The 23589-nt window shown below is 42.5% G+C and overlaps 2 protein-coding genes across 8 annotated transcripts; both read left to right on the forward strand.

Moving 5' to 3' along the window:
• The first annotated feature begins 204 nt into the window (after positions 1–204).
• On the forward strand, positions 205–6988 carry copb2 (COPI coat complex subunit beta 2). Of its 7 annotated transcripts, none has more exons than XM_034613910.1 (23): positions 219–345; positions 790–927; positions 1050–1136; positions 1390–1516; positions 1639–1787; positions 1899–2045; positions 2191–2290; positions 2403–2545; positions 2758–2957; positions 3085–3195; positions 3288–3376; positions 3463–3569; positions 3687–3830; positions 4024–4154; positions 4297–4504; positions 4669–4779; positions 4913–5127; positions 5235–5373; positions 5542–5679; positions 5777–5848; positions 5999–6025; positions 6056–6226; positions 6521–6988. In XM_034613910.1, exons 1-23 carry the CDS (start codon positions 343–345, stop codon positions 6614–6616), a joined length of 2853 nt encoding a protein of 950 aa, XP_034469801.1. In that variant the 5' UTR covers positions 219–342; the 3' UTR covers positions 6617–6988. The 7 variants fall into 7 exon arrangements, with proteins under 7 accessions (XP_034469800.1, XP_034469801.1, XP_034469804.1 ...); XM_034613913.1 differs by having other exon boundaries at positions 5999–6017; positions 6063–6226; XM_034613912.1 differs by having other exon boundaries at positions 6005–6025.
• Positions 6989–8179: 1191 nt separating this feature from the next.
• On the forward strand, positions 8180–23191 carry LOC117778400 (segment polarity protein dishevelled homolog DVL-3-like). The gene is made up of 15 exons (XM_034613916.1): positions 8180–8800; positions 10745–10814; positions 13424–13539; positions 14229–14341; positions 15033–15168; positions 16101–16191; positions 16297–16366; positions 16598–16737; positions 17479–17555; positions 17696–17763; positions 17854–18003; positions 19482–19613; positions 20026–20193; positions 20391–20594; positions 21873–23191. Exons 1-15 carry the CDS (start codon positions 8640–8642, stop codon positions 22229–22231), a joined length of 2055 nt encoding a protein of 684 aa, XP_034469807.1. The 5' UTR covers positions 8180–8639; the 3' UTR covers positions 22232–23191.
• Positions 23192–23589: the final 398 nt, after the last annotated feature.

A 23589-nucleotide genomic window follows, 5' to 3' on the forward strand; every position in this document is an offset into this window, starting at 1 on the left:
TCAGGTGGAGCTGAGGGGGGGCCCTGACTCTTTGGGCCCCTGACTCTTTGGGCCCCTGACTCTATGGGCCCCTGACTCTATGGGCCCCTGAGCCTGACTCCAACAGGCCTGTTCGGTTGTCCATCAATGACAGACACAAACTGATCAGACTTTTGATTCGTCGATGCAGCAGCTCAAAGACAAACAACAGCTTCATGTCACGTCACCACTTCCTCGGAGCAACTCACGCGAGATTACGTTTCAGGAAGTTCCACGTCAGTGTCCCTGTTCACTGAAATCGCAACATTAAGAGACCGACCGCTACATTTATCTGATTTTATAGCGACAACGCGGGGATAAAATATGGTAGGACACCTTTAAAATCACTTCATATCTTCTATTGTTTCCGTAAGAGTCTTGTGAGTCTCCTGGTTTATTCTAAAATGACTGTGAAACATTGTCAAATAATAATACACTGTCGTTAATAGCTTATCGGCTAGTTAGCTTGTGGCTAACGGGTATTAACATGTCTAAACTTTGCTGTTTGCAGACTTGAATTCCTGCCTTGACATTTGTTTTGAGTCCGCTGTCTAATGTTTCAATTGTACGAGTTACAATTATGGAATTGTTAGAGAGATTAAATGTATCCGGCCCTGTAATCGGTCGCTAGCAGCTACCATTGCTTTATTCCTGGTATTTACGTGGACGTCAGGGTGTCTTTATTCCAACAAATCATCAAATACTTAGCTACACTTTTGTCGAGAATACGAACAATGTACGAAGAGACACTGACGTCCTCCGTGTTTTCAGCCTCTGAGGCTGGACATTAAGCGGCGGCTGACAGCCAGGTCAGACCGGGTGAAGAGTGTGGACCTCCACCCCACTGAGCCATGGATGCTGGCCAGCCTCTACAACGGCAGCGTCTGTGTGTGGAACCACGAAACACAGGTATGATCACCAGTCACTGGCCCTCTTATTCTGGGTAATATGGGGAGAATGATGTTTAAAAGTCATTGATTGAATATTTGATACAGTCAGAGATGAAGTCTGACATTTTTTTCCCCCACCAGACTCTCGTGAAGACTTTCGAAGTGTGTGACCTTCCTGTCAGAGCTTCTAAGTTTGTGGCAAGGAAGAACTGGGTCATCACAGGAGCGGTGAGTTATGTCCATGAATCTGTGGGTTCATGACAGTAGTCTACTTGAATAAACTGAGAGAGTACGATTTTGAACTTGTTTGATTTGGTGTGGTAGTAAAATATTGAGCTATGGTTTCCCATCACATCGTTTATGCTTCAACTTGACATCTGATCAAGTTTCTTTTTTAAATCTTTTGTATATCTTTGTGTTTATCAAGATAATTTACATTTCATTTTCAGTTGGTATTGAATTTTTTTTCTTCCTCACACAGGATGACATGCAGATCCGTGTGTTCAACTACAACACCTTGGAGCGGGTCCACATGTTTGAGGCCCACTCTGACTACATCCGTTGCATCGCTGTCCATCCGACCCAGCCATACATCCTTACCAGCAGTGGTAAGCAAGTGAATTTGTGATGACATAATTGGTGGCGCACTGAACTTTCCTCTTTTACCTTGTTTGTCAAATGTACATAGAGTTAATCACTAATGCATGAATGCCTTTCTGTGTTTGCACAGATGACATGTTGATCAAGCTGTGGGACTGGGAGAAGAAGTGGTCCTGCAGTCAGGTGTTTGAGGGTCACACTCACTATGTCATGCAGATTGTTATTAACCCCAAGGATAATAATCAGTTTGCCAGTGCCTCCCTGGACAGGACGATTAAGGTAGCAACCACTTGCTTTTGTTAATTTTAATGTACAGTGCTGCAACTTCTTCAGAAACAGTCTCTGAAACACATTCAGTGATTCTCTGTCATGTCCACTGGATTATTTCAGGTGTGGCAGCTTGGTTCTTCATCTCCTAATTTCACTTTGGAGGGCCATGAGAAAGGAGTCAATTGTATTGATTACTACAGTGGAGGAGACAAGCCCTACCTCATCTCAGGGGCTGATGATCGCCAAGTCAAGATCTGGGACTACCAGGTTAGAAAACGTTATGATTCCCCCCTAGTGTTTTTTATTTACTTCTTTCTCTGGAAAGGTCAGTAGCCTACAGAACACTGATCATAGAGCCTTAGCATTGTGCCCTCATATTAAAGTTTCAACTGTCTTCCTCTGTGTGTGGTAGAACAAGACCTGTGTTCAAACTCTGGAGGGCCACGCCCAGAACGTCTCCTGTGTCAGCTTCCACCCAGAGCTGCCCATCATCATCACTGGATCAGAGGATGGTGAGGAGGAATTCCACTTGTTCTTACTCTGCACACAAACATCACCCCACTTCATCTCTTTCTTGATCTTACTGATATTTGCTGTATGTAACGTTACCTCTTCACTCTGTAGGTACGGTGCGTATCTGGCACTCGAGCACTTACCGTCTGGAGAGTACACTGAACTACGGCATGGAGAGAGTGTGGTGTGTAAGTGGCCTCAGGGGCTCCAACAATGTGGCGCTGGGCTACGACGAAGGCAGCATCATTATTAAGGTGAGCAGAGGAAGGAGTCATTTTTAAGAAGCCCATTTGATTTTCAATTATTAAACGCACTGAGAAGTGTGTAATCAAAATAAAGGAGCTCTACTTAAACTTTTTACATTCAAAATCCTAAATATGGAGGAAAAATACATTTAGGTTTTGTACACAATTCAACTATATATAGTATAATCAAATACATACAATGTTATTCTTCTGCTTTGCAGGTGGGTCGTGAGGAACCAGCCATGTCTATGGACACAAATGGCAAAATCATCTGGGCCAAACACAGTGAAATACAGCAGGCAAATCTGAAGGCCATGGGTGAGGCTGAAATCAAGGATGGAGAAAGGCTGCCACTAGCTGTCAAAGACATGGGCAGTTGTGAGATTTACCCTCAAACCATCCAGCATAACCCTAATGGAAGGTACACAGACACAGAAATACACAGACACAAGCCTCCAAATGTTTGTCCTCGGCAGCCAGATAAACGATGGATATACAATAAGATTTCTATCAGAGGTCACTCATTTATCAACTTTTGTGTAAACCAGGTTCGTTGTGGTTTGCGGAGATGGAGAGTACATCATTTACACTGCCATGGCTTTGAGGAACAAGAGCTTCGGTTCAGCTCAGGAGTTTGCCTGGGCTCATGACTCCTCTGAGTAAGTACGCAGTTTGAAAAGAGATACCTACCTGCTCTTTATCTTTGTGCCAGAGAGTTGAGAGCTAACTGCAACATCTTTTTTAATTACAGGTATGCCATCAGAGAAAGCAACAGTGTCGTCAAACTCTTCAAAAATTTCAAGGACAAAAAATCTTTTAAGCCTGACTTTGGAGCGGAAGGTAATGAGAACACTGATGAGTGGTGGGATTGGGGTTTTGGAAGTCGACGGTTTTCCTCACCAGATGTGTTCATATGTTTACTTCAGGGATCTATGGAGGCTTCTTGCTTGGGGTGAGGTCAGTGAATGGCCTGGCGTTTTACGACTGGGAGAACACGGAGCTGGTCCGCCGCATTGAGATCCAGCCTAAACACGTAAGATAGGCTTACCAAATGATAAATGTCCATCATTGTTTTTCTTTACTGGCTTTTTTACTTTGTCTGATTCACATCTTCTCTACTAACCTTTCGTCTTTTTCATAATTCATTCAGATCTTCTGGTCAGACTCTGGGGAGCTGGTTTGCATTGCTACAGAGGAGTCCTTCTTCATCCTGCGTTATTTGGCTGATAAAGTAGCTTCCTCTCATGAGAACAATGAAGGAGTGACTGAGGATGGTATTGAAGATGCCTTTGAGGTGGGTGTTTGGATGTGTGCACATCCCTTATTAGGAGTATGTTTCTGTATTTGTGTGCTAAAATATTCAGTTATCTAGCATAGTCAGTTAGGTGCTATTTATTTAGAAAGATGGAATGTTTTCTTCACTTTACTTTCCATACTTACCTTTTTAATTGATTTTTAATCTTTTTGTCCCTGTTGTCTCTTTCCAGGTCCAGGGAGAGATCCAGGAGATTGTGAAGACTGGTCTCTGGGTCGGAGACTGCTTCATCTACACCAGCTCTGTGAACAGACTAAACTACTATGTTGGAGGAGAGATTGTCACAATTGCTCATCTGGACAGGTAATTAAACAGAGAGATTTATCTTGAATTTGAATTTAAGCTCTTGATTGTTTCTCGCAAAGCCTGAAAAAATCCTGCTATCTTCTAAATGTCATCTTGATTGCTGTGTATCTATTAAACCTGCTGCCCTCTCTCCCTGCAGAACCATGTACTTACTGGGTTACATACCCAAAGATGATCGTCTGTACCTCGGAGACAAGGAGCTCAATATTGTCAGTTACTCCCTGCTGGTCTCCGTCCTGGAGTACCAGACTGCTGTAATGAGGAGGGACTTTGGGATGGCTGACAAGGTGTTGCCCACAATTCCAAAAGAGCAGCGGACCAGGGTGGCCCATTTCCTGGAGAAACAGGTTAGGAAAACAGTAGCGCTTTTCTTTGTCATTGAATTTTTCTATAAGTTTAATTCAGCAAAGATGCAGTATTTTTTGTAATCAACTCAGCAAAAAGATTGAATATTTTTTATATTTTATCTGATAATACATTATGATAATGACTATAATCTGTGTCTTTGCAGGGTTTCAAGCAGCAGGCACTGGCTGTGTCCACAGACCCAGAGCACAGGTTTGAGCTGGCCTTGCAGCTGGGAGAGTTGAAGATTGCTTATCAGCTGGCTGTGGAGGCGGAGGTAAGAGCATACTAGCTGGGTTTTTTTCAAATCACATGTTTCATCATTTAGAAACATTGCCATAAAATTCACAAAAGCTCTCAAAGATTTTCTGTGTTACACACAATTCTCATATTTGTCCTTTCTTCTGCAGTCGGAGCAGAAATGGAAGCAGCTAGCAGAGCTTGCTATCAGCAAGTGTCAATTCAGCCTGGCCCAGGAATGTCTGCACCACGCCCAGGATTACGGTGGCCTGCTCCTCCTTGCCACAGCCTCTGGTAACGCCACAATGGTTGGCAAGCTGGCTGAGGGGGCAGAGAGGGACGGGAAAAACAATGTGGCCTTCATGACCTACTTCTTGCAGGGGAAGTGAGTATAGAATGTGGGAGACTTAAAGGTGGTGACACTAGCGAACAAAATTAGGGAAAGGGATCAGTCATGATGACTGTTAACTTTTCTCTATCTTCTTTTCTCAGACTGGATCAGTGTTTGGAGCTTCTGATCAGGACCAACCGACTACCTGAGGCTGCCTTCCTGGCTCGCACCTACCTGCCCAGCCAGGTGTCCCGTGTGGTGAAATTGTGGAGGGAGAACCTGGCGAAGGTCAACCAGAAGGTCAGTCCTGTTGTTGCGGTCATAGTTTACCAGAAACAATATTGCTGCAGCAGGAGTTGTTTCCTGAAGAAAAATCAAGGAAAACTATTTGCATCAGTGTAGATGCTGGAGAGTTATTTGTGCATATTATTCTTGACCATGACACATTGTACTAAATCTTCGTTGCAGGCGGCTGAATCCTTAGCAGACCCTACAGAGTATGAGAATCTGTTCCCCGGATTGAAAGAAGCCTTTGCAGCCGAGTATTATCTGAGAGAGACCTGCTTGGGCACCTCCAGGCCTGCAACGGACTATCCTCTTGTCACAGTGAGTTGTATGACTTAAAAAGTGACAAAAAGGTGTTGTGTTGTATGCAAACAATATTTCTATAGTTTGTCAATCGTCTCTTCCATATGTTTTTCAGCCCAATGAAGACAGGAACATTCTTGAGGAGGCTGTAGGATACGAGCCCAAAGGAACCTTCATTCCTACAAAGGTTTGTTGACTGTATTCAACATTTCTGTTGACTCACATTTCAGTTTCCGCCAGTGGCTTCTCACAAGCTTAACATGGTGTATAGGTCATATGGTGGAATAGAATTTATAGGAAGAAATTCATACATTCATTAGCTGCCTGATTCTGTCAAACACAGGATCCTGAGAAGAAGAAGAAGGAGGAGGAGAAAGAGGAGAAGAAGAAGGAGGAGGATGAGGAGGAGGAAGAGGAAGAGGAGAAATTATTATCCTCAATGGCAGAATTTTCTGTTGCTGCAGCAGCAGCAGCACCTGAGGCCACTTTACAACCTGAACCTGCTGATCCCACAGCAGTGGAGGAACAGGAGGAGGAAATACCAGAATTTTCACTCAAAGATAAGGTTGGTTTTTATCTTTTCTTAAGACATTTGTCTGCTGGGTGCTCAGTGCCACTTGCTCACCTGTTTTTTTTAAATTGTACTTTAAATTTTATTTTGGAGCTAAATGGTTATTACAATTGTGTAAAGGACCTGACATTTTTTTTTTATCTTATGTTTTTTCCCTTTATGTTGAAGTTAATGAATTGGTGGTTGTGGAGTGAAGTTATTCTTGAAGTTATATTTTCACATAAAATTTGATAATTGGGACACTTAAGATGGTAATAATTGTCCTTTTGTGCACCTTTTTCAACAAAGACTCTGGACGAGCTGGACGTGGACCTTGACAACATGGAGCTGGATGACATCGACACCACAGACGTTAACCTTGATGATGACTTCCTAGATGATTAAGACCGGCTACCACTCTGCTCCTCAGCACACTTGAGAGTTTATTTAAAAAAAGAAAGAGACCAAACCCCCTCTCCCCACTTTTTTGTATTTGTATGTAATATTATTATACTGAATTGACAGGATTTCAGTAGATGATGACAACAATGATGATGATGAAGATATCAGTCATATTTTATTCTCGGATGAAAAGTAGACAGATCCTAATGTCTATTTCTGGAACACCATTTTCTACCCCATTCATTGATTGTTCCAGACACTTTCACTGACTATTCATTGAGTGATATGTTATATTTACTCTTCGCCTTTGTGTTGTCTGTAATGACAAATCAAACTCCATTCAGTCCAATAAACTGCAAATTCTGTAAATATTGACATTTGACTTTGTAGTATTTCATACTTGGGGTTGAACAAGAAGTGATGCTCCAGTTTCATATCAAGGTTTCACAATTATCTCCCGAAAACTTCAAAACATTCTACGTCAGGACGATAAATTGTAAATGTTTAAAAAATTGCCAGTTTCTGAATGTGAAGGATAACAGATACAGGTTACATCTATTCCACGCCACAAAATAATACAAGGCCAGCTGATGAAGCTGTGGACGACTGTCCTATTCAGGTCTGCCAGTGTCTTTCATAGTCATACATACACTAAATGCAACACAACCATTGTAATGGAATGTCTTGTGTTTGTCTTTGTGACAACACAGTCTTAATGTTCGAGGAGATGAGTGATGAGATATAAGTTAACACTGGACAATGTAAAAACCTGAAGGCTGTTTCATTCTATCTTTCTATCCATCTACTGTACCTATCTGAATGTCATGTCTTTGTAAAGCACTTTGGAAAACATTTGTTGTTGTTTTTTGAAACATTCTGGGACTTGACAATACAAGTCCTATGAGATGAACCTTTTTTCCACCTCCTGCACATGAAATGCTAAAGTGTGTTATGATAATGAGTGGGTGCAGATTTAACGGGTGTTCAAACATTACCCCAGATCATCCTAAAGGTTTTCCTTATCAAGAGCACTTATTTCCATTTTGATCTGTACACCATGGTGGTCCTGAGGTGCAAGACACAACAGCAAATAAGAAAACAAAATGACAAGAGGGGAATGGTACATAATAAAACAACAACTAATCTGTAATCGCAACAGCAAAACACAAAGGCATTAACATCTAAAAGAAAAGAACGGTAACTGCTTTTGACACGGCTAGTCACTGATTGGATGGAAATACTGTCCATGTTTTAACAGGAATATTTTTGATTTTTTTGGTGATTTATTATATTTTGTGATTTGCTGTGGGATTTGTGTTTTCTCCTGTTGTGTTTTGAGATTTGTCGTTGTGTTATGTAAAGGTTTTTTTTTTGGGGGATTCGTCGTTGTGTTTTGCTGTTGTAATTTGCACTTCCGGTCCACGGTATGTTGCTCATATAACCTTATACCTGCAGCGTGGGTCCCCCCCCCCCCCCCCCCCCCCCAATGCCCCGCTCTGTAGGACCGCCTCTGTTGATTGTATGCACTGCAGCAGGCCTCGCGCAGCTGCCACTCTCCTCCTCTCCTGTAGGTGGCGCACTTCTGAGAGAGGCTCGGACGGTTGTGTGCAGTTTCGTGTGCAACAAAGTAGGAGCCTGCAGCTGGCGAGCGGAGAAACCAGAACCTCCAGATACCGATTCTCGTTCCTGGCTTTTCTCTCTGTTTTCCACTCGTTTCTCAGCCTCCACTGCGCTGTCGGGAGTTTGATACAAACGGGAACTGACGCAGTTAAATCGTCGGACGGGGCTCGGACGCTTTGCGGCGGAGCAAGGTGCTTCTTCGAATTTAAAAGGCTGGCGTAGCGTCGGCGAGCTGGCGTAGAGAAGAAGAGAACCAGGGCTACGCAGCGAGTCGGTCAGCCGGGGAGAGCCGGGAAGACCACGGCACAGCCGCCGCCAGCGCCACGGGGAGTCGGGGCCCCAGAGGGAGCCTGCCGGGCCCTCGGCTTGATGCACCCTGCCTGCCTCGCCTCAGCCGCAGTCCGAGATGGGGGAGACCAAGATTATCTACCACCTCGACGACCAGGAGACACCGTATCTGGTGAAAGTGTCCGTGCCGGCGGACAAATGCACCCTTGCAGACTTCAAAAACGTCCTGAAGAAGCCGAACTACAAATTCTTCTTCAAATCTATGGATGATGACTTCGGGTAACTGTCCAATGGGTTTATCGTGTTTAACATGGAGTCGGCATTGGGCTCCGGGGTTTTCCTCACGCTACAGCAGCTAGATTAACACTAACTTGGTTACTACCTCATTCAGCCGGCCTGTCATCAGTGTTAACGTTACCTGGCTGCCGATCATTAGCTAGCTCAATGCCTTGCAGTTCCTTTGTTAGCTGCTAGCGACGGGGCTCGCAGCGTTAGCAGCTCTGCTCAGCGTCCTGACCCCGTTTGTTTACATTGCTGGTGCGGCTAGCTTACGCGACTCGGGTGCCTTGACTTTGTCACACCGAGCCTGGTGTTTGTCAGGTTAACGGACCCCAGAGAAAACCCTGGCTGGCATTGTGACCCATTTTAGGTAAAGTGGGGAACATGGTAGTATTTGACTGAACTGATAATAACCAGTTACTACAGTCACCACCAGGCTAATGTGCTAACATGCTAATGTCAGAATGTACACGGCCAGTTTCAGTGAGTCCAGCAGGCCCCCGCTGTTGTTGTCTGTTAGCCCGAGGAATGCGGAGTTGAACACAGGAATGCCCTGTTCATCACCGTGGCAGCTTTATGAGCACGTCCCTTTGTGTTTAAACAAGGCTGGAGAAGTAGACGTTTTATGTGCCTCCAGACAGGGACTTCTGCTCAGCAGAGAAACGGGCAAATGTACTATTTTTAAACAGCTCAGCCAGGTTTCCCAAGTTGTTTTTGGCTAATTCCAAACTCCAGGGTGGGGCAACAACTCCTGGACGTTGGCAAGTGGGGAAGAAATGTTTTGAGAGGGGCCCACCTTGTCCATGTTGGGAAGAGTGGTCTGGATATCCTGTAAATTAGATAGTGAAACCTTTACTCCAACCTGTGTTGGTTTAGATCGAGCAACCCGTCTGACTGGAACAGAGATTGGAGATCCTGACAGAAACTCCCACTGACCAAGATGCACAACCATTCCTGTCCCGACCTGTAGCCTTGAGGCAACTGCTACATTTGTGCCTGGTTTGTTTGCTTGAAGTGACAAGGTGGTGGATAGGAACCATTTGACACCTCAATCAAATGTTATCTTTACAGCCCGTAATCACAATCTGCCTCATATGGTTTAACAATCTGTACAAGGTGCAACATCGTCTGTTCTTAGCACTCAAACAGGGTGATCCTTAGCCCGTTGTAGATTGATCAATCAAAACATTTATTTGTTTTTATTATTTGGTTGAAACATGTGAGAGGAATCATGTTTATCCTGGAAATCTTTATGTTCCTCAGACTGTTTGTAATTTCAGACCCAAGCATTTCCCTTTTTAGTACCATTTGACCACAGGCATTGCGTTTATATTATGCCTGACCAAGATGGCTTCTTTTGACTGGTTTTCCAAGTCTGTGCTTGTAGCTTCTAAAACATAATGATGTCCGGTTTCACCTTGATATTCTGTTGATATTCTCTTTTGAACAGTGCTAAATTGTGTTAATTTGTAAGCCTTTCAAATCTTAATTGACAGATCATGCATGTTAAGTAAGCCAATTTTCTCTGGTTCATTTTCCACATCCACTTGTAATACAGGGCAGCATGCTGAATAGTTTCTCCTAACTTAATTGTTTCTTTTCTTCACCATAGTTTCATGTTACCATCTACAAAGTATCAGGGAACAGTTTTATCTCTGCATTGAGGACATTTCAATTGTTTTCCCTCTGTCACTACACAATACTTCGCTCTGACATTTTCTATAGGCACTTTGTGTAAGCAGTATATCTTGTTTTTCTGGCAGTGTAATAGTAGTGTAGTAAGTGCACTATTAAATCAGCATTGGTTGTCCCAGTTGTCAGTGTCTGCCCTTGCTGAAGTTTCGCCCATCTCCATTGCATCTAAATGCAGCCACATGTTTTATTGCCCCGAGAGCTTTTGTGTTGGTAAAGGTTCACTGAAACAAAGCTTTGTTCTCTTTACAGGGTGGTAAAGGAGGAGATATCCGATGACAACGCTAAGCTGCCCTGTTTTAATGGACGTGTGGTGTCATGGGTAGGTTTAACGTACATCCGGGAGCCATTTTTCTGGTTTGTTTATTTGTTCGTTGGTGTGCTTCTGTCTGTGTTCACCATGTCTGTGTGGCAACTGCGTGCGTTCATGTATATCAGAGATTCCCATCTGTCGGCCAGTGACAACCATACTCCATCTCTAGGGAGGGGCTCCATGCATCTGCGTGATAATATCATTATCACATAATGACCCGAGGAGCAACACACACATGAACAGCGTGATCTTTTTTTCCTATTGTGTTTTTAAGCACCTTTTTTCTGTGTTTCAAAGTTTGTTTGTTTTTTTATTATTAATTTGATATGCTAGTCACCACTTGCACCACATACATACACGTGCTTACGTTATGTAGTGTTTGATTTAGAGGCTCTAAGCAATAATCCTCCCATCTCCACAAAATTAGAGACATCTGGTGTTGGTGCACAGTCGGCCTTCCTCTCTTGTCGACGTTGAAATTGGATTAAGAACAAGTGAAATCACAGGATAGGAGGAAAACACCCATAACAAAGAGCTTCACTGCATTTCAATCTAACAAGAAGATTGAATCTTAGCGAAAGGAGAGAACAAAGTTGAGAGAAAGAATGTCGTGTTGTGAAAGGGTTATGCATTTGGTTAATTTCGTACAGTGTGCTTATATTAGATCCTATTTGAGGGACATCAAAACAGTGTTATCGCTTCATGTTGGTGTGCGTTATCCAGTGTGCTCATTCCAGTGTTACCCTCTCTTGCGGTCATTTTCATTAGACTGTGCGCAGAGGTTTGGTTTGCTGTAATTCAAAGCCAGTTCCCCTCTTCGTGTGTGTGAGTGAGTGAACATGTTTATCTCTTGGGGGTTGTTGAAATGTTCCGTGTACAATGAGCTGTTATTCCTGTTACGTTGTGTCCATTTGTTTGTCTCCACCGTTCATCTGTTGGCTTGATTGATTGCTCTCTGGGGTCCAGGGGCCTGGCTCGCTAGCATCACACCACATCATCACAATGGGCCAGCACCCTGGGTCTGCCATGTTTATTTTATTGTCAGCTCACAAAGGTATATTGCCTATTTAAATCTTTACACCTTAGTGCGCTACAACTGTCCTGCTGTAAAAATGAAATGTACTGAAGTAGACTCCAAATGTGATAGTACACATACACACTATATATAGATATAACTGAGAAAGGGTTAACATGATTAGTTGTACGGCACATCATTACAACAATAATTACTCTTATTTAATTACTGTCTTTAATGAAACAATGGTTTGCTGTATTATTTCTGAACTGGTCATTCATTTTAAAATCCTTGCCGTAATCTATCTCATTTAAGACAAGTTGCCCAGTTGCAGTATGATACAATTAATCTGCTATTTTTTTCATTTGTTATTGGACAGCCCCCATTTTCTTCCCTTGCAAAGCTTTCATAGTAAAAATCAATTAAGGTGCACAAAAGCCAAATATTTTAAGTGTCTGGTTTCTCAATGGTGGAAATTTAATGCTTCTTCTTGACATTCAGTCTCATAATCTGAACATCTTTGTGTTTTGGACTTTTGGGTCGACAGAAATAACACATCTTGTTGATCACCTGGGGTTGTGGGGAAATTGTGATGGGTAAAGAAAGTTAATTTAATTTAGTTTGGTTTCAGGAATGGTACAACTAAGCACTATGGAGATAATGTGAGATAGACTTGATGGGTGTGGTGATGATAACATGAGATATGACTCTAGACACGTGACGTGAAAATGAACCTGGTGTTCTGAAAAAACAGAACATGATTCTTTGCCCTGGAATCTAGTAAACAGCTGCGGTTCTTTATTTTGTATTTATTATTTTACACAACATACAGTTTATACTGAAATGTATATAGCTCAGCTATTACATCAGCTCCTACCAAATTTGATCTTTTAACCCCCTTCAAGCTGCTAATAGAGCAGATAGCTTCACACAGATCTCCTGTTAGATTTTAAGTTAGTTTTTGCATGCAAAAGCAAATGCAGCAATGGACAACAGCCAAGATGCTACAGAACTTAAGAACCACATTAGACAGGGTTTAAAAAATGTTCCCTGAAATGTGTTGGAAGTTAAAAAGAGATGGAAATGTAAACAGCTGAATGTGCTAATATTAAAATGTGCTGGTGAAATAATTTCCTCTGAGCGCTCACGGCCCATTGGAGCCCACTTTTTCCCACACTGTGGTAACTCAGGCAACGCTGTCAGGTAGACAAACCACAACTCTTGACTCTGTGTTTTCTTTCTCTTTCTTTCTTTAATCCATAGCTGCCTCTGGACAGCTTTGCTCTGTCAGCGGGAAATTAGGAGAAGGCAAATAAGTTTTTAGTATTTGTGGAAGCTTTTTTATTCCCCAAAGTAAGAGCACATTTGTAGCTATTAGCTGTTTTATTTTGTAGTAATAGTTTACGTACCGCCTATAAATGCTGTTCAGGCTGTAGGCTGTGATAGTACAACAAGATATCCTGAATATGGTGTAGTGTAAATATAGTAGTGCCCTGACGTGTGCCTGCCGCCCACTTATTCTATGTCTTCATGTGTTCTCTTCCCTCTCTGTCTTTGTCTCACCCCTCAGACTGACCTGATTCTCTGTTCTCTTTGTTAACAGTTGGTCTCGGGAGACGGGGCCCACACAGACACCGGCTCAGTTGCAGATAGTATAGAACCGACACCCCCTTTGGAGAGGACCGGGGGCATCGGAGATTCTAGACCACCTTCCTATCAGTCAGTACACTCAAGAGAAGACTTGTTGCATATTTGTCTAATGTGCAAAAGAGCGAGTTTGTGTAACGCTTGATTCTGTGGGTGTGTGAAAGAGCGAGAGATGCCACGTGTACTTTGTTGGGCTCTGCGTATGTGTCTTGAATGAACACATCTGTGTTTTGTAATAACCTCAGTTACACAGGAAACAGCTAATTGAATAGAAAAAGTGTGACTGCTGAGGAGGAAAAATAATTTTTCTTCCACCCACTTATCAAACAAGTTATCTTCATGCTGGAAATAAATCTTTTGAAACTTTTGATTTGGTAAAGTAGATCACGGATTTCTCTCAGTCATGCTTCCCTCTTACGAGTCTTTTAGTTCTTTAATGTATTTGTTAAAAGCTTTTACGTTTATCTTCAAGTAAATCTGTGTAAAGTGTGTAAAAGACACATGATCGTAATAGAACAGAAATCTTCAACTGACTTAAAAAAGTCAACCAACACAACAACTTCAATTTCTTTTAGCCCCAGAGTGAATCCTCAACCACACTGAGCCAGAGCTTTTACATTTGATACAGTTTATGATGTGATTTTAAAAAGTAGTACTTTATATAAACTTGAAATGAACTTAACTGCTACACTGATGTTGATCGATTGTATTTCTCTTTTTTAATGCCCACCCTCTCCCCTGTTCTCTCGCTCTGTCTAAAGTGGGAAAGCAGCGAGCGCTCGAGACAGTTTGGACAACGACACAGAGACCGGCTCCATTGTGTCGCAAAGGAGAGAGAAGGAGCGGCCAAGACGGAAACACACTAACGACCACGGTCAGAAAACTGTAACTTAAGCTGTTTTCAGACATGAACTCCTCCATTGGGTCTGGGCATTCTCTGGACTTTCATATGGGAAGAACGCAGTGGGAGATTGTTAGGGTCATGCCCGGTCACAACAGGAAAATGTTTTAGTTTGCATCAGTAAACAAGTTGACATCTTTGTCTGTGTTTTCTTCTACGTACAGTATCTGACGACTTTTCCCCATCCTGAGACTTATGTATTTTTTTGTTTTTTCTGCTTTGCTTCTGGCGCATGTTAGAAATGTTGTCAACTTGCTCACTTTTCCAGTTTCCATTTTCCAGACATTTTTCTGCTGTATTCTCAAGTGGGCTCACTCAGACATTTTCCAGACATGGCACTGAAAGTTCAGAGAAATGTCGAGATTATCTGATTGGGACTATTGGTTCCTCACATTCAGCTCCAGAAAATCTCCAGAAAAGTTTTGTTCAGTGCATGTCTGAAAACAGCTTTTGTGTTTTTATGTTTCTCGTTTTACTTAATGTTTTAGGAATTGTGTTTAAGGACTTGATTACCTTTTCAGAATGATTCTCCCAAATTGGCACAAATTAAAACCTGTCTCGCTGTCTTTGCTGAGAAATGTTAGTTACATCCTTGGTTTTTTAACACAACTTCTTCATTTCCATGTGTCACATGCATTCTGATCATGATGTCGTCTTGCTGCAGGTGGGAGGCAGAATGGCCTCTCATCGCGGGCAATGGGTCGCGGAGGAGCAGAGTACGACAGCTGCTCGTCCTTCATGAGCAGCGAGTTAGAGTCCACTTCCTGCTTTGATTCGGAGGATGACGACGCAACCAGCAGGTCAGACGTTTAGCTTGTTCACTCAGAAAAGCTATCTGGCTGGAGGAAAGCATCTACATTTACAGATGATGGCTTTTGGCAGAGATTAGCACAGACTAATTGTCTAGCGGTTTTGGGGTCACCCCCTGGTTCTCCTCCAGGGCTCGTAGAAATATCTGCAACCCACGTTAAAGCCTCTGCTGTTCTCAGCCTTTAGGCATCTCCCAGGATGACTTTTCCTGTTGTGGCAGCTCTAATAGACCTGATTTACCGTTTCTTTCCGCTGCAGAATGAAATGGATTTTTTCGCCTCAACAAAATGTCTTGATACTGGTGCCAACTCAGGCTTTGTCAGGACATAACTTCTAAATTAAGTTAACTGGATGCTGTCGCAGAAACGGTTAAAGCTATCCTGACTCCTGGCCAGCATAACTTTTATTATGGAAATATAATAAAAGTTATTATGTGCGGAACAGGGAGGTTTACATACAATATTTACACAAGTTACATGAAGACAATTTGATTATGGTTCGGCACAAGTATTTTCATTTAGATTATGTCCTGGATTGTAAACTTGATTTAGGTAGAAAAGATAACTGAAATTATATGGTATAATTTCTTATTTAAAGGAGCTATATTTAAGTTTTGCTGTTGCTGCATAGCCAACATTATAATTAACAGCTGTTTACTTAGCAATTTAGCAGAAACATTACAAGTTCTATATCAAACGTGATTTCTTTACTTGCCAAGAGCTTTCTCCAGCAGTGAAGAGCAACACCAGCATTAACTCTTCTTTTGCTTCTATATCTATCTCGTCTTTGCTTTGTACTAAAGTTAGCATAATCACATCATCACATAGTTAGTCATGATTAGATCAAACATTAGAGTGTGTTGTGTTACAGCATTTCCATGTGTGTAGTATATTCCAAATGCTAAATATCTTCTCGTATTCAGGTTTAGCAGCTCCACCGAACAGAGCTCCTCTCGTCTAATGCGACGACACCGCCGTCGCCGACGGAAACCAAAGGCCTCCAATATTGACAGGGTGAGACCACGCACACACTTGGAAGTACAGGACTGCAAATCATACCTAAATTTCTTTAAGAAAATGTATTTCTTTGCTTTCCTCCCATTTCATTCTTCCCTCCAGTCGTCGTCATTCAGCAGCATCACAGACTCCACCATGTCTCTGAACATCATCACCGTCACCCTCAACATGGGTAAGTGACTTAACTATTCGGAAGATGTACACAGAACATGGTTGCATTTGAATGAATAAATATGTAGTCTGTCTTTTTTCCTTAATAAAGCTTCCTTGTGTTGTCATCCATTGAGCCAGATTTCAAAAAGTCCTGTCACTAGATCGGAAGATACACAAATGTTAACAATTTGTTCTACTTTAATTCTTAATTACATCCCTGCTGCTTCGCTTGTTCCCCTCCACCTCACAGAGAAGTACAACTTCCTGGGCATCAGCATTGTGGGTCAGAGTAATGAGAGAGGAGATGGAGGAATCTACATTGGCTCCATCATGAAGGGAGGAGCTGTGGCTGCAGATGGACGCATAGAGCCTGGGGACATGCTGTTGCAGGTGTGTGTCTTTGTCTTTGTGTGTGTGTGTGTGTGTGTGCGTGCGTGCGTGTGTCGGGGGGGGGGGGGGGGGTTGAGACAGAGAGAGAGTAGACACACATAGAGAATGAATAATGTGTGTAGGTAGTTACCTGGGTAAAACTTCTCAACAGGCAAAACAACCTTCATTAAACGGTTGTTGTGAGTCAAGCATATTTGCGGATTCAGATGTCGTCAGAGCTGATCCGAGCGTCTCTAGTGTAGGTGGCTGCATGTTGTGTTTTTGTTAAGTGCCAGCATCTGCACTGAAGTGGAAAGACTTAGTAATGTGTGAGCAATAAACATTTTTTCTAATCAATGCCACAAATGCTTTTAGCATTATGTCACTACACCACATGTGATTAAAGATTTCTACAAACCTTTTTCTTTTTATCTATTCCTCTATCTCATGCTTGTTTACATTTCAACGCTCACTCACATAATATTAGTAAAAGTGCTGTATTGCATGGTAAAGAAACCCAGTTTGTGCCTCACTTTCCATTATTATTCTAATGTGGCACCTCATGTTGAAACAATGCCAGTCTTGCTAATTGCTCTGTGCAGCTGGATTTAATGGACTGGCTGTGAAAATGTTATACCTCCCTTAAACAGGGAACAATGAAGTGTGAGGTTTGTCGTCATTTGAGAATCAGATTTGATCTGTTTTTTCCAGCTTATGTGTACAGCCTGAGAGATTTTTTTTGTTTTATTTTTATCCCTGTAGGTGAATGACATCAACTTTGAGAACATGAGCAATGACGATGCAGTCCGAGTGCTGAGGGACATCGTGCACAAGCCAGGGTGAGCAGCACAAATTAGCACAAACTCCAACCACAGTTGTTAAACAGAACATAAATTAATTCTTGTAAAGGTGCAGCTGAGACACTTCAGTTTGTTTTTAGATCAGTGTGAGTGTAAACTCTCTCGTGTTTTTTTACCAGCCCCATTACTCTCACCGTGGCCAAGTGCTGGGACCCAAATCCACGGGGCTGCTTTGCTCTGCCAAGGAGTGAGTATTTGTTTCTTCTTCCGTCGTGTTACTCTGGCTCGAATAAGGTCACCAACTCCCAAATGACTTCCCCGCCTTTCATTTCAACAGGCGAGCCAATCCGGCCCATTGACCCAGCTGCATGGGTGTCCCACACAGCGGCCATGACTGGGGTGTACCCTCCGTATGGCATGAGCCCTTCCATGAGCACGGTCACCTCCACCAGCTCCTCCATCAGCAGCTCTATCCCTGAGACTGAACGTGAGTCCTTTCGCCCACTGAGGCTGCATGTTGTGGCCCTTAATAAAGGACCTTTTGTTCAAAGCAACATAACATATTGTATTTTAGCTCTTAGTCGTGGTTTTCCATTCACTTTTATTTAGTCAGTATCTATCCTGAACAAGATCTTTTATATTTTCTGTTCTTCTGAGGTATAGAAGTCCTACAGGATTGTTGATATTCCAGGATATACATTTTTTTAAACAAACACAAACCCTCCAACCTCCAAAACTGCGCTAATATCACTATCTTCCTCTGGCGTGTTAGTAAATCTCTGTTAACTGTGGCCCTGCCCTTTCACTGCATTCCTGCAACCTCTCTCCGTTCCAGCTTTTTACTCTGCTCAGCCCCACAGCTTCCATCTGCTCAGTAACTCTTGTCAAAACTAAGCTCATAACTCACAACTTTCATCCTCCCTGTAATCTTTGGAAGGACAGTGATGTTTTTTTTCTCCTTTCTTTCTGAAGAAATACCTCCACTTGTAACACACTTTCTGATCAAGTTTTAGGGATTTTCCCTCTCAGAAAGAACATTAATTTCACTTGATCACATGCTTTGGGTAAATATCTGCGATCTTCCAACACTTAAAAAGAGAGGCTTGGCTGGTTCTGTCACCATTTTTCAAATTTAATGGCACATTTTTCGTGTGCTGTAGATAATTGGCTAGGAGGGTAAAAAGTGTAGCTACAGTAAAGTTTAAAAAGAGAGTTAGGCTTTGGTGTGGGTTCCTTTTTTATGGAAAAAAGCGCTACAAAAAAGCAATGAAACCTAGCATTGTTAATCTTCAATGAAAACATCTACTTTCCTTGACTTATAGAATGCTGAAAAACGTGTGCAACACTCAGAAAATGTTTGCAACCTTTTTATTGTTTTATTACAGTAACAAGGAATTCTGGAAAAGATTACAAAATCATGGTTGAACGGGAGGTAAATGAGGCAGTGAGAGAGGAAGTCAGAACTTTTAAAAGTGAATTACAGCACAATATTTGACTGCAATAATCCCCAGTTAGATGAAACGTAAGATATAATAATGTTCTAGGGAGGACTTTTAATTCACTATGAACAGGCTTTTGTTGGAGTTTTGTCAAGACCTGCTCGGTCGTGGTCCAGTTCAAACAAAGATCAAACCTGATCTCGTCTGATTTGCGTCAAGGCAGAAAGGGACACAAACTACACTCCAGACCACAGGAAACCAAATCCTATTCCTAAACAGACTTACATTTTTGTAGTTGTCCTGATAACAGCACTCAGCAGTTTTTTCATTTTAAGTTTTAGGGGGTGAAAACAGAAAGCGGCTCAACTGTTTTTATACATGTAGGAAAATAATATATTTTTTCCAAACAGGTTCAGTGGTAAATATGTTTGATATGAGACGGAGAACCAGAGTATTTCAGCTCTGTGAGGAGAATGTGGTTCAGCTGCTGTGTTTACTTGAACGCGTGTTCTGTGATATTTCCCAGGATTCGATGACTTCCACCTCTCCATCCACAGCGACATGGCAACAGTTGCTAAGGCCATGGCCTGCCCAGAGTCAGGCCTGGAGGTGCGGGACAGGATGTGGCTCAAGATCACCATCGCTAATGCCTTTATCGGTACGTCTGTCAGAGCAGAGGGCATGGACTCGCATTTGTAATTTCCTTCATCAGTATGCATTCACATCTTTTCTTTTATTCTCTCCATTCAGTTTGTAGACTGGCTCTGTGAATTCTAAAGTGACGACATAAAGCTTCTTACTTCAGTTTAGAATTATTCTTTGTCTTAATGAAGCAGCACCATCACCAGTTTTCATGGCAACAACCGTTTAATGACAGTTATGCTAATAAGCCATGAATTTATTTTGCCTGTTGAGAAGTTGGCAGATCTCCTGGTTCATTGCTCAGTTACACAGAAGATGTATATGTACTTGTCAAGGATAATTGTGTGTTGTTGCTGGCCAAAACGGGCAAAAAAATAAGCTAAACTGCAGAATTCACATTTTATGAACATGTGTCTCTGTGTCTTCAGGTTCTGATGTGGTTGACTGGCTCTTCCATCACGTGGAAGGCTTCTCGGATCGCCGCGAAGCCCGCAAATATGCCAGCAACCTGCTGAAGGCCGGCTACATCCGACACACTGTGAACAAGATTACTTTCTCTGAGCAGTGCTACTACGTCTTTGGAGACCTTTGTGGCAGTAAGTGCAAATTGCAGCCTTCATTTTGCTAAGATCTGCCTGGAGTGTGAGCAGTAAAATTATCTATACCGTTTGTTGTTAGGTTGTATTTCCTGCCACCTCTTTTGAATGCACTGTTGTAAAGTAGGACAAATACATAATAGAAGTGGGTGGTTACTGCGGTAGTCTACATCCTTGTTTCTTCCTCTTCCTCTTAGATATGACCCACCTGTCTCTCCATGATCACGATGGTTCCAGCGGGGGTGCCTCAGATCAGGACACCCTGCCCCCTCTCCCCCACCCCGGGGCAGCTCCCTGGCCGATGCCCCTGCCCTACCAGTTCCCCATCCCTCATCCTTACGACCTGCCACAGCCCTTCCACGGTGGACCAGGCGCTGGCAGTGCAGGAAGCCAGCACAGTGGTGAGTGCAGTGCGAACAGGAAATTTCATCACATCAACAGTATAGTTATATTCAAAACAATCTCAAGAGAAGGGGGAAGTATTGTGTTTGTTTGAAACTATTTTGATACAATGTTCAATACTGGAAAAGCAATAGGCCATCCAAAATCAATCTTTTGGGTATTTACTTGACCTGTGAAGAGTTATGTGTCTTCACAAATAAATATTTATCAAAATGTTTATTGAAACCTTTCAAATAGTTGGATTTTACTTTTTTTTTTATATTAATCAATCTGTCTGTCTGCAAACACTCAAGGTTTTTCCAAAACATATTTAAATTAGAATGGCATTCTCTCATTTCTTATGAGGGACAGAGGGACTTGTGCCTCAGGAGGGAGAGGAATTCAACATAGACCCAGATGAGAATATCAACACAAATGTCTCCATACAGTGACTTGTCCAGTGCTTGTTTGAGTTATAATACTTCAAAGACTTACAGGACACAGTCTGGCTCTGTTGAGAGTGAAAAATATTTCTTCCAGCTGCTCCAAAGCTGCCTTATTTTCATGATGCATTTTGTGTATTGAAAGTGTGTAGAAATAGAAAACCAGACATTGTGGTTTTAGGAGCAGTCTGCTTACGCAATTGAAATGTTTACTGACCAACAACAGCTGGACCCACTGACTGCACACAACATCTCATGTGTTCTGTCCTGATTTAATGCATGCACACTACTGCAATTTGAATTTGCTGGTGAATATCTTAGCTAACAAGATACAACATGAAAATAACAGTTTGTTTCATTACTTTTCAGGTTTTGCCTGCTTGAAATGTTTGTGCTGAGTTAAACTAACATACCACACCTCTGTCTCTCAAGTGAACTCATACAAATTATTTTAATCTCTGTGGATTTAATATCATATCATGGAACATGCATCTCTAGCACTATAGTCATTTTTATTCATATCCACTGTTAGGGTTTCATTCATCATTCTGAAGAACTTGCTGGAAAAGCAAACAGGCTCAAAATGAAATGAATGTAATTGCCTCTGGTAATGGCTGAGATGTTTGGCCGGTGAAGGCAGAGAATTCTCTGTGACCATGTCTGAGTTAGTCATGAAGCTCTCCTGAGTGTCTCCCACTAACTGGGTCAGCACTGACTGCATCACTTCACTGGCACCCAGGTGGGAGGGAGAGGCTCATGTAGGTCATACAGATTTAATAAAAAAAAGGGTAATGTTTTTAAAATTTTAATGTCACACTTGGATAATAAGTACCTCGTCTTCTCCTCTGTCCACAGGAAGCAGTGGTTCAAACTGCAGCAAAAACGAGGGTCGGAAGTCCGGCGGCAGTGGCAGCGAGCCTGAGATCAGGAGCCACCGAGCTCCTAGCGAGCGCTCGGTCGCTCCCCCCAGTGAGCGGAGCGTCCGCAGCTCTGTCAGCCACCGCAGCGCCAACTCTCACTCCATAGCCTACGGGCCTGGCCTCGTTTACGGCCCCCCTGGCCTGCCCCCCCAGCCCCCACACTTGTCTACAGCTGCGCCTGGCGCCCCACCGGGCCGAGAGCTCGCCTCTGCACCCCCCGAGCTCACTGGATCACGCCAGTCTCTGCGCATGGCGGTGGGCAACGCCGGAGAATTCTTCGTTGATGTGATGTGATGTAATGCAGGTTTTAGGCCGATTAAAGTAGCAGATTGGGCTTTCTCATGACGTTGTGAGACTGAGAAGGACAGCGTGACAGGACGGGAGGTCCTGTAACCCCAACGCTGTGATTCCACTTTCCTGAATGGAACCAATCCTGCTGTGTGTGCGAAGAGAAAACGCTCCCCCTCTCTTTTGCTTTTTTCCTTATAGTAGTGGCCATACTTTCTTCAGTGAAGAAGCCCCCTCAGTCAAGATTGAACCAAAGCAGCCTTTTTCCTTTTTACGCTCCTTGGTGGGGAAGAGTTTGTGTGAGGACAAAAAGCAAGAGAGAGAAAGAGGGAGGGAGGCGGTGGAAACGGACGGCAGGGGAGGATGAGTCAGCGGTTTTCTACATGGATGTTTTTCATTTGTTCTTCTCTTCACTCTTCCCTCCTCTTTGCCTTCCTTATCTTGCATTCTCTGTCCTCCCCCACCCCTGTCCACGTCAAAACTGAAAGAGAGAAAAAAAAAAAAGAAGCCTCTTCACCCCTTCCAATCTTACAATTCCCACTTGCTGACCCCTAACAAGATGAGAGAGAAAAAAAAACTGTAACAAAGCTGAAACGAACACTAACTGTTGACCTTATTCAGACTTTTTAAATGTTTGCTTGACTTAAAAAGAGAGAAAGAAATGGAAATAATTGTATGTAGTGCAAGAGAATCGCAGTCCTTCTTACTGTAAGAATGCATTTGTTTAATTATATATACGTAGTTGGTCACAACTAGTTTCATTCTCTAATGCTTAACATGAGCATCCAGCTTCCAGAGTCATTTTTACACTACACTGCTGCATTTTCATCTGTTAACCAGAGCATTTTCTGACTCTGTCTTGTGATAATGTATAGTGGAAAAAAAATCCTACCATGTCTTTCACACTACTCTTTTATTAAGGAAAAAAAATGTCTTTTTATTTATAAATATAGTTTTATGACTTAACTGTGCTGCTCTGCGTTGTTTTTGTGTGTGTGTGTTTTTTTAAACCTAGTCTTTTTTAAAATTTGTCCCTATATGTTACATCAGGTCATATTTGCGTTTAAAAGCAGCAGATTCCAGACTGTCCACGAGCTGGAATGTGAAGGTCAGGCAATCTGGTGCACAGATGTTTGTGTGGGTGCATTTGCCTCAGAAGTGAATGACCTTATGCAGAAAGTTGTGTGTTTCTAGGGGGGAATACCTTCTGTAGAAAAGTGATTCAGTTAAATAAATAAAAAACAGTTTAAAGTTGAATCAGATGGACTCTGCGGGACAGAGAGCACCCACACAACCATAAGATAAAGTAAGATGACAAGTGTTTTTTTTTTCTGGCTTCCATCCCATCCACTGAAGTCAGTGGT

The sequence above is a fragment of the Hippoglossus hippoglossus genome, chromosome 17, assembly GCF_009819705.1.
Source record: "Hippoglossus hippoglossus isolate fHipHip1 chromosome 17, fHipHip1.pri, whole genome shotgun sequence".
Lineage (NCBI taxonomy): Eukaryota > Metazoa > Chordata > Actinopteri > Pleuronectiformes > Pleuronectidae > Hippoglossus > Hippoglossus hippoglossus.

Bases quoted from the DNA above. Each gene is read 5' to 3' on its own strand.
- copb2 (XM_034613908.1), top strand. The intron at 2,046-2,190 runs GTTAGAAAACGT...TGTGTGTGGTAG, and splicing joins TCAAGATCTGGGACTACCAG to AACAAGACCTGTGTTCAAAC. The intron at 6,227-6,520 runs GTTGGTTTTTAT...TTTTCAACAAAG, and splicing joins AATTTTCACTCAAAGATAAG to ACTCTGGACGAGCTGGACGT.
- LOC117778400 (XM_034613916.1), top strand. From the start codon at position 8,640: ATGGGGGAGACCAAGATTATCTACCACCTCGACGACCAGGAGACACCG. The intron at 8,801-10,744 runs GTAACTGTCCAA...TTCTCTTTACAG, and splicing joins TCTATGGATGATGACTTCGG to GGTGGTAAAGGAGGAGATAT. The intron at 10,815-13,423 runs GTAGGTTTAACG...CTTTGTTAACAG, and splicing joins ATGGACGTGTGGTGTCATGG to TTGGTCTCGGGAGACGGGGC.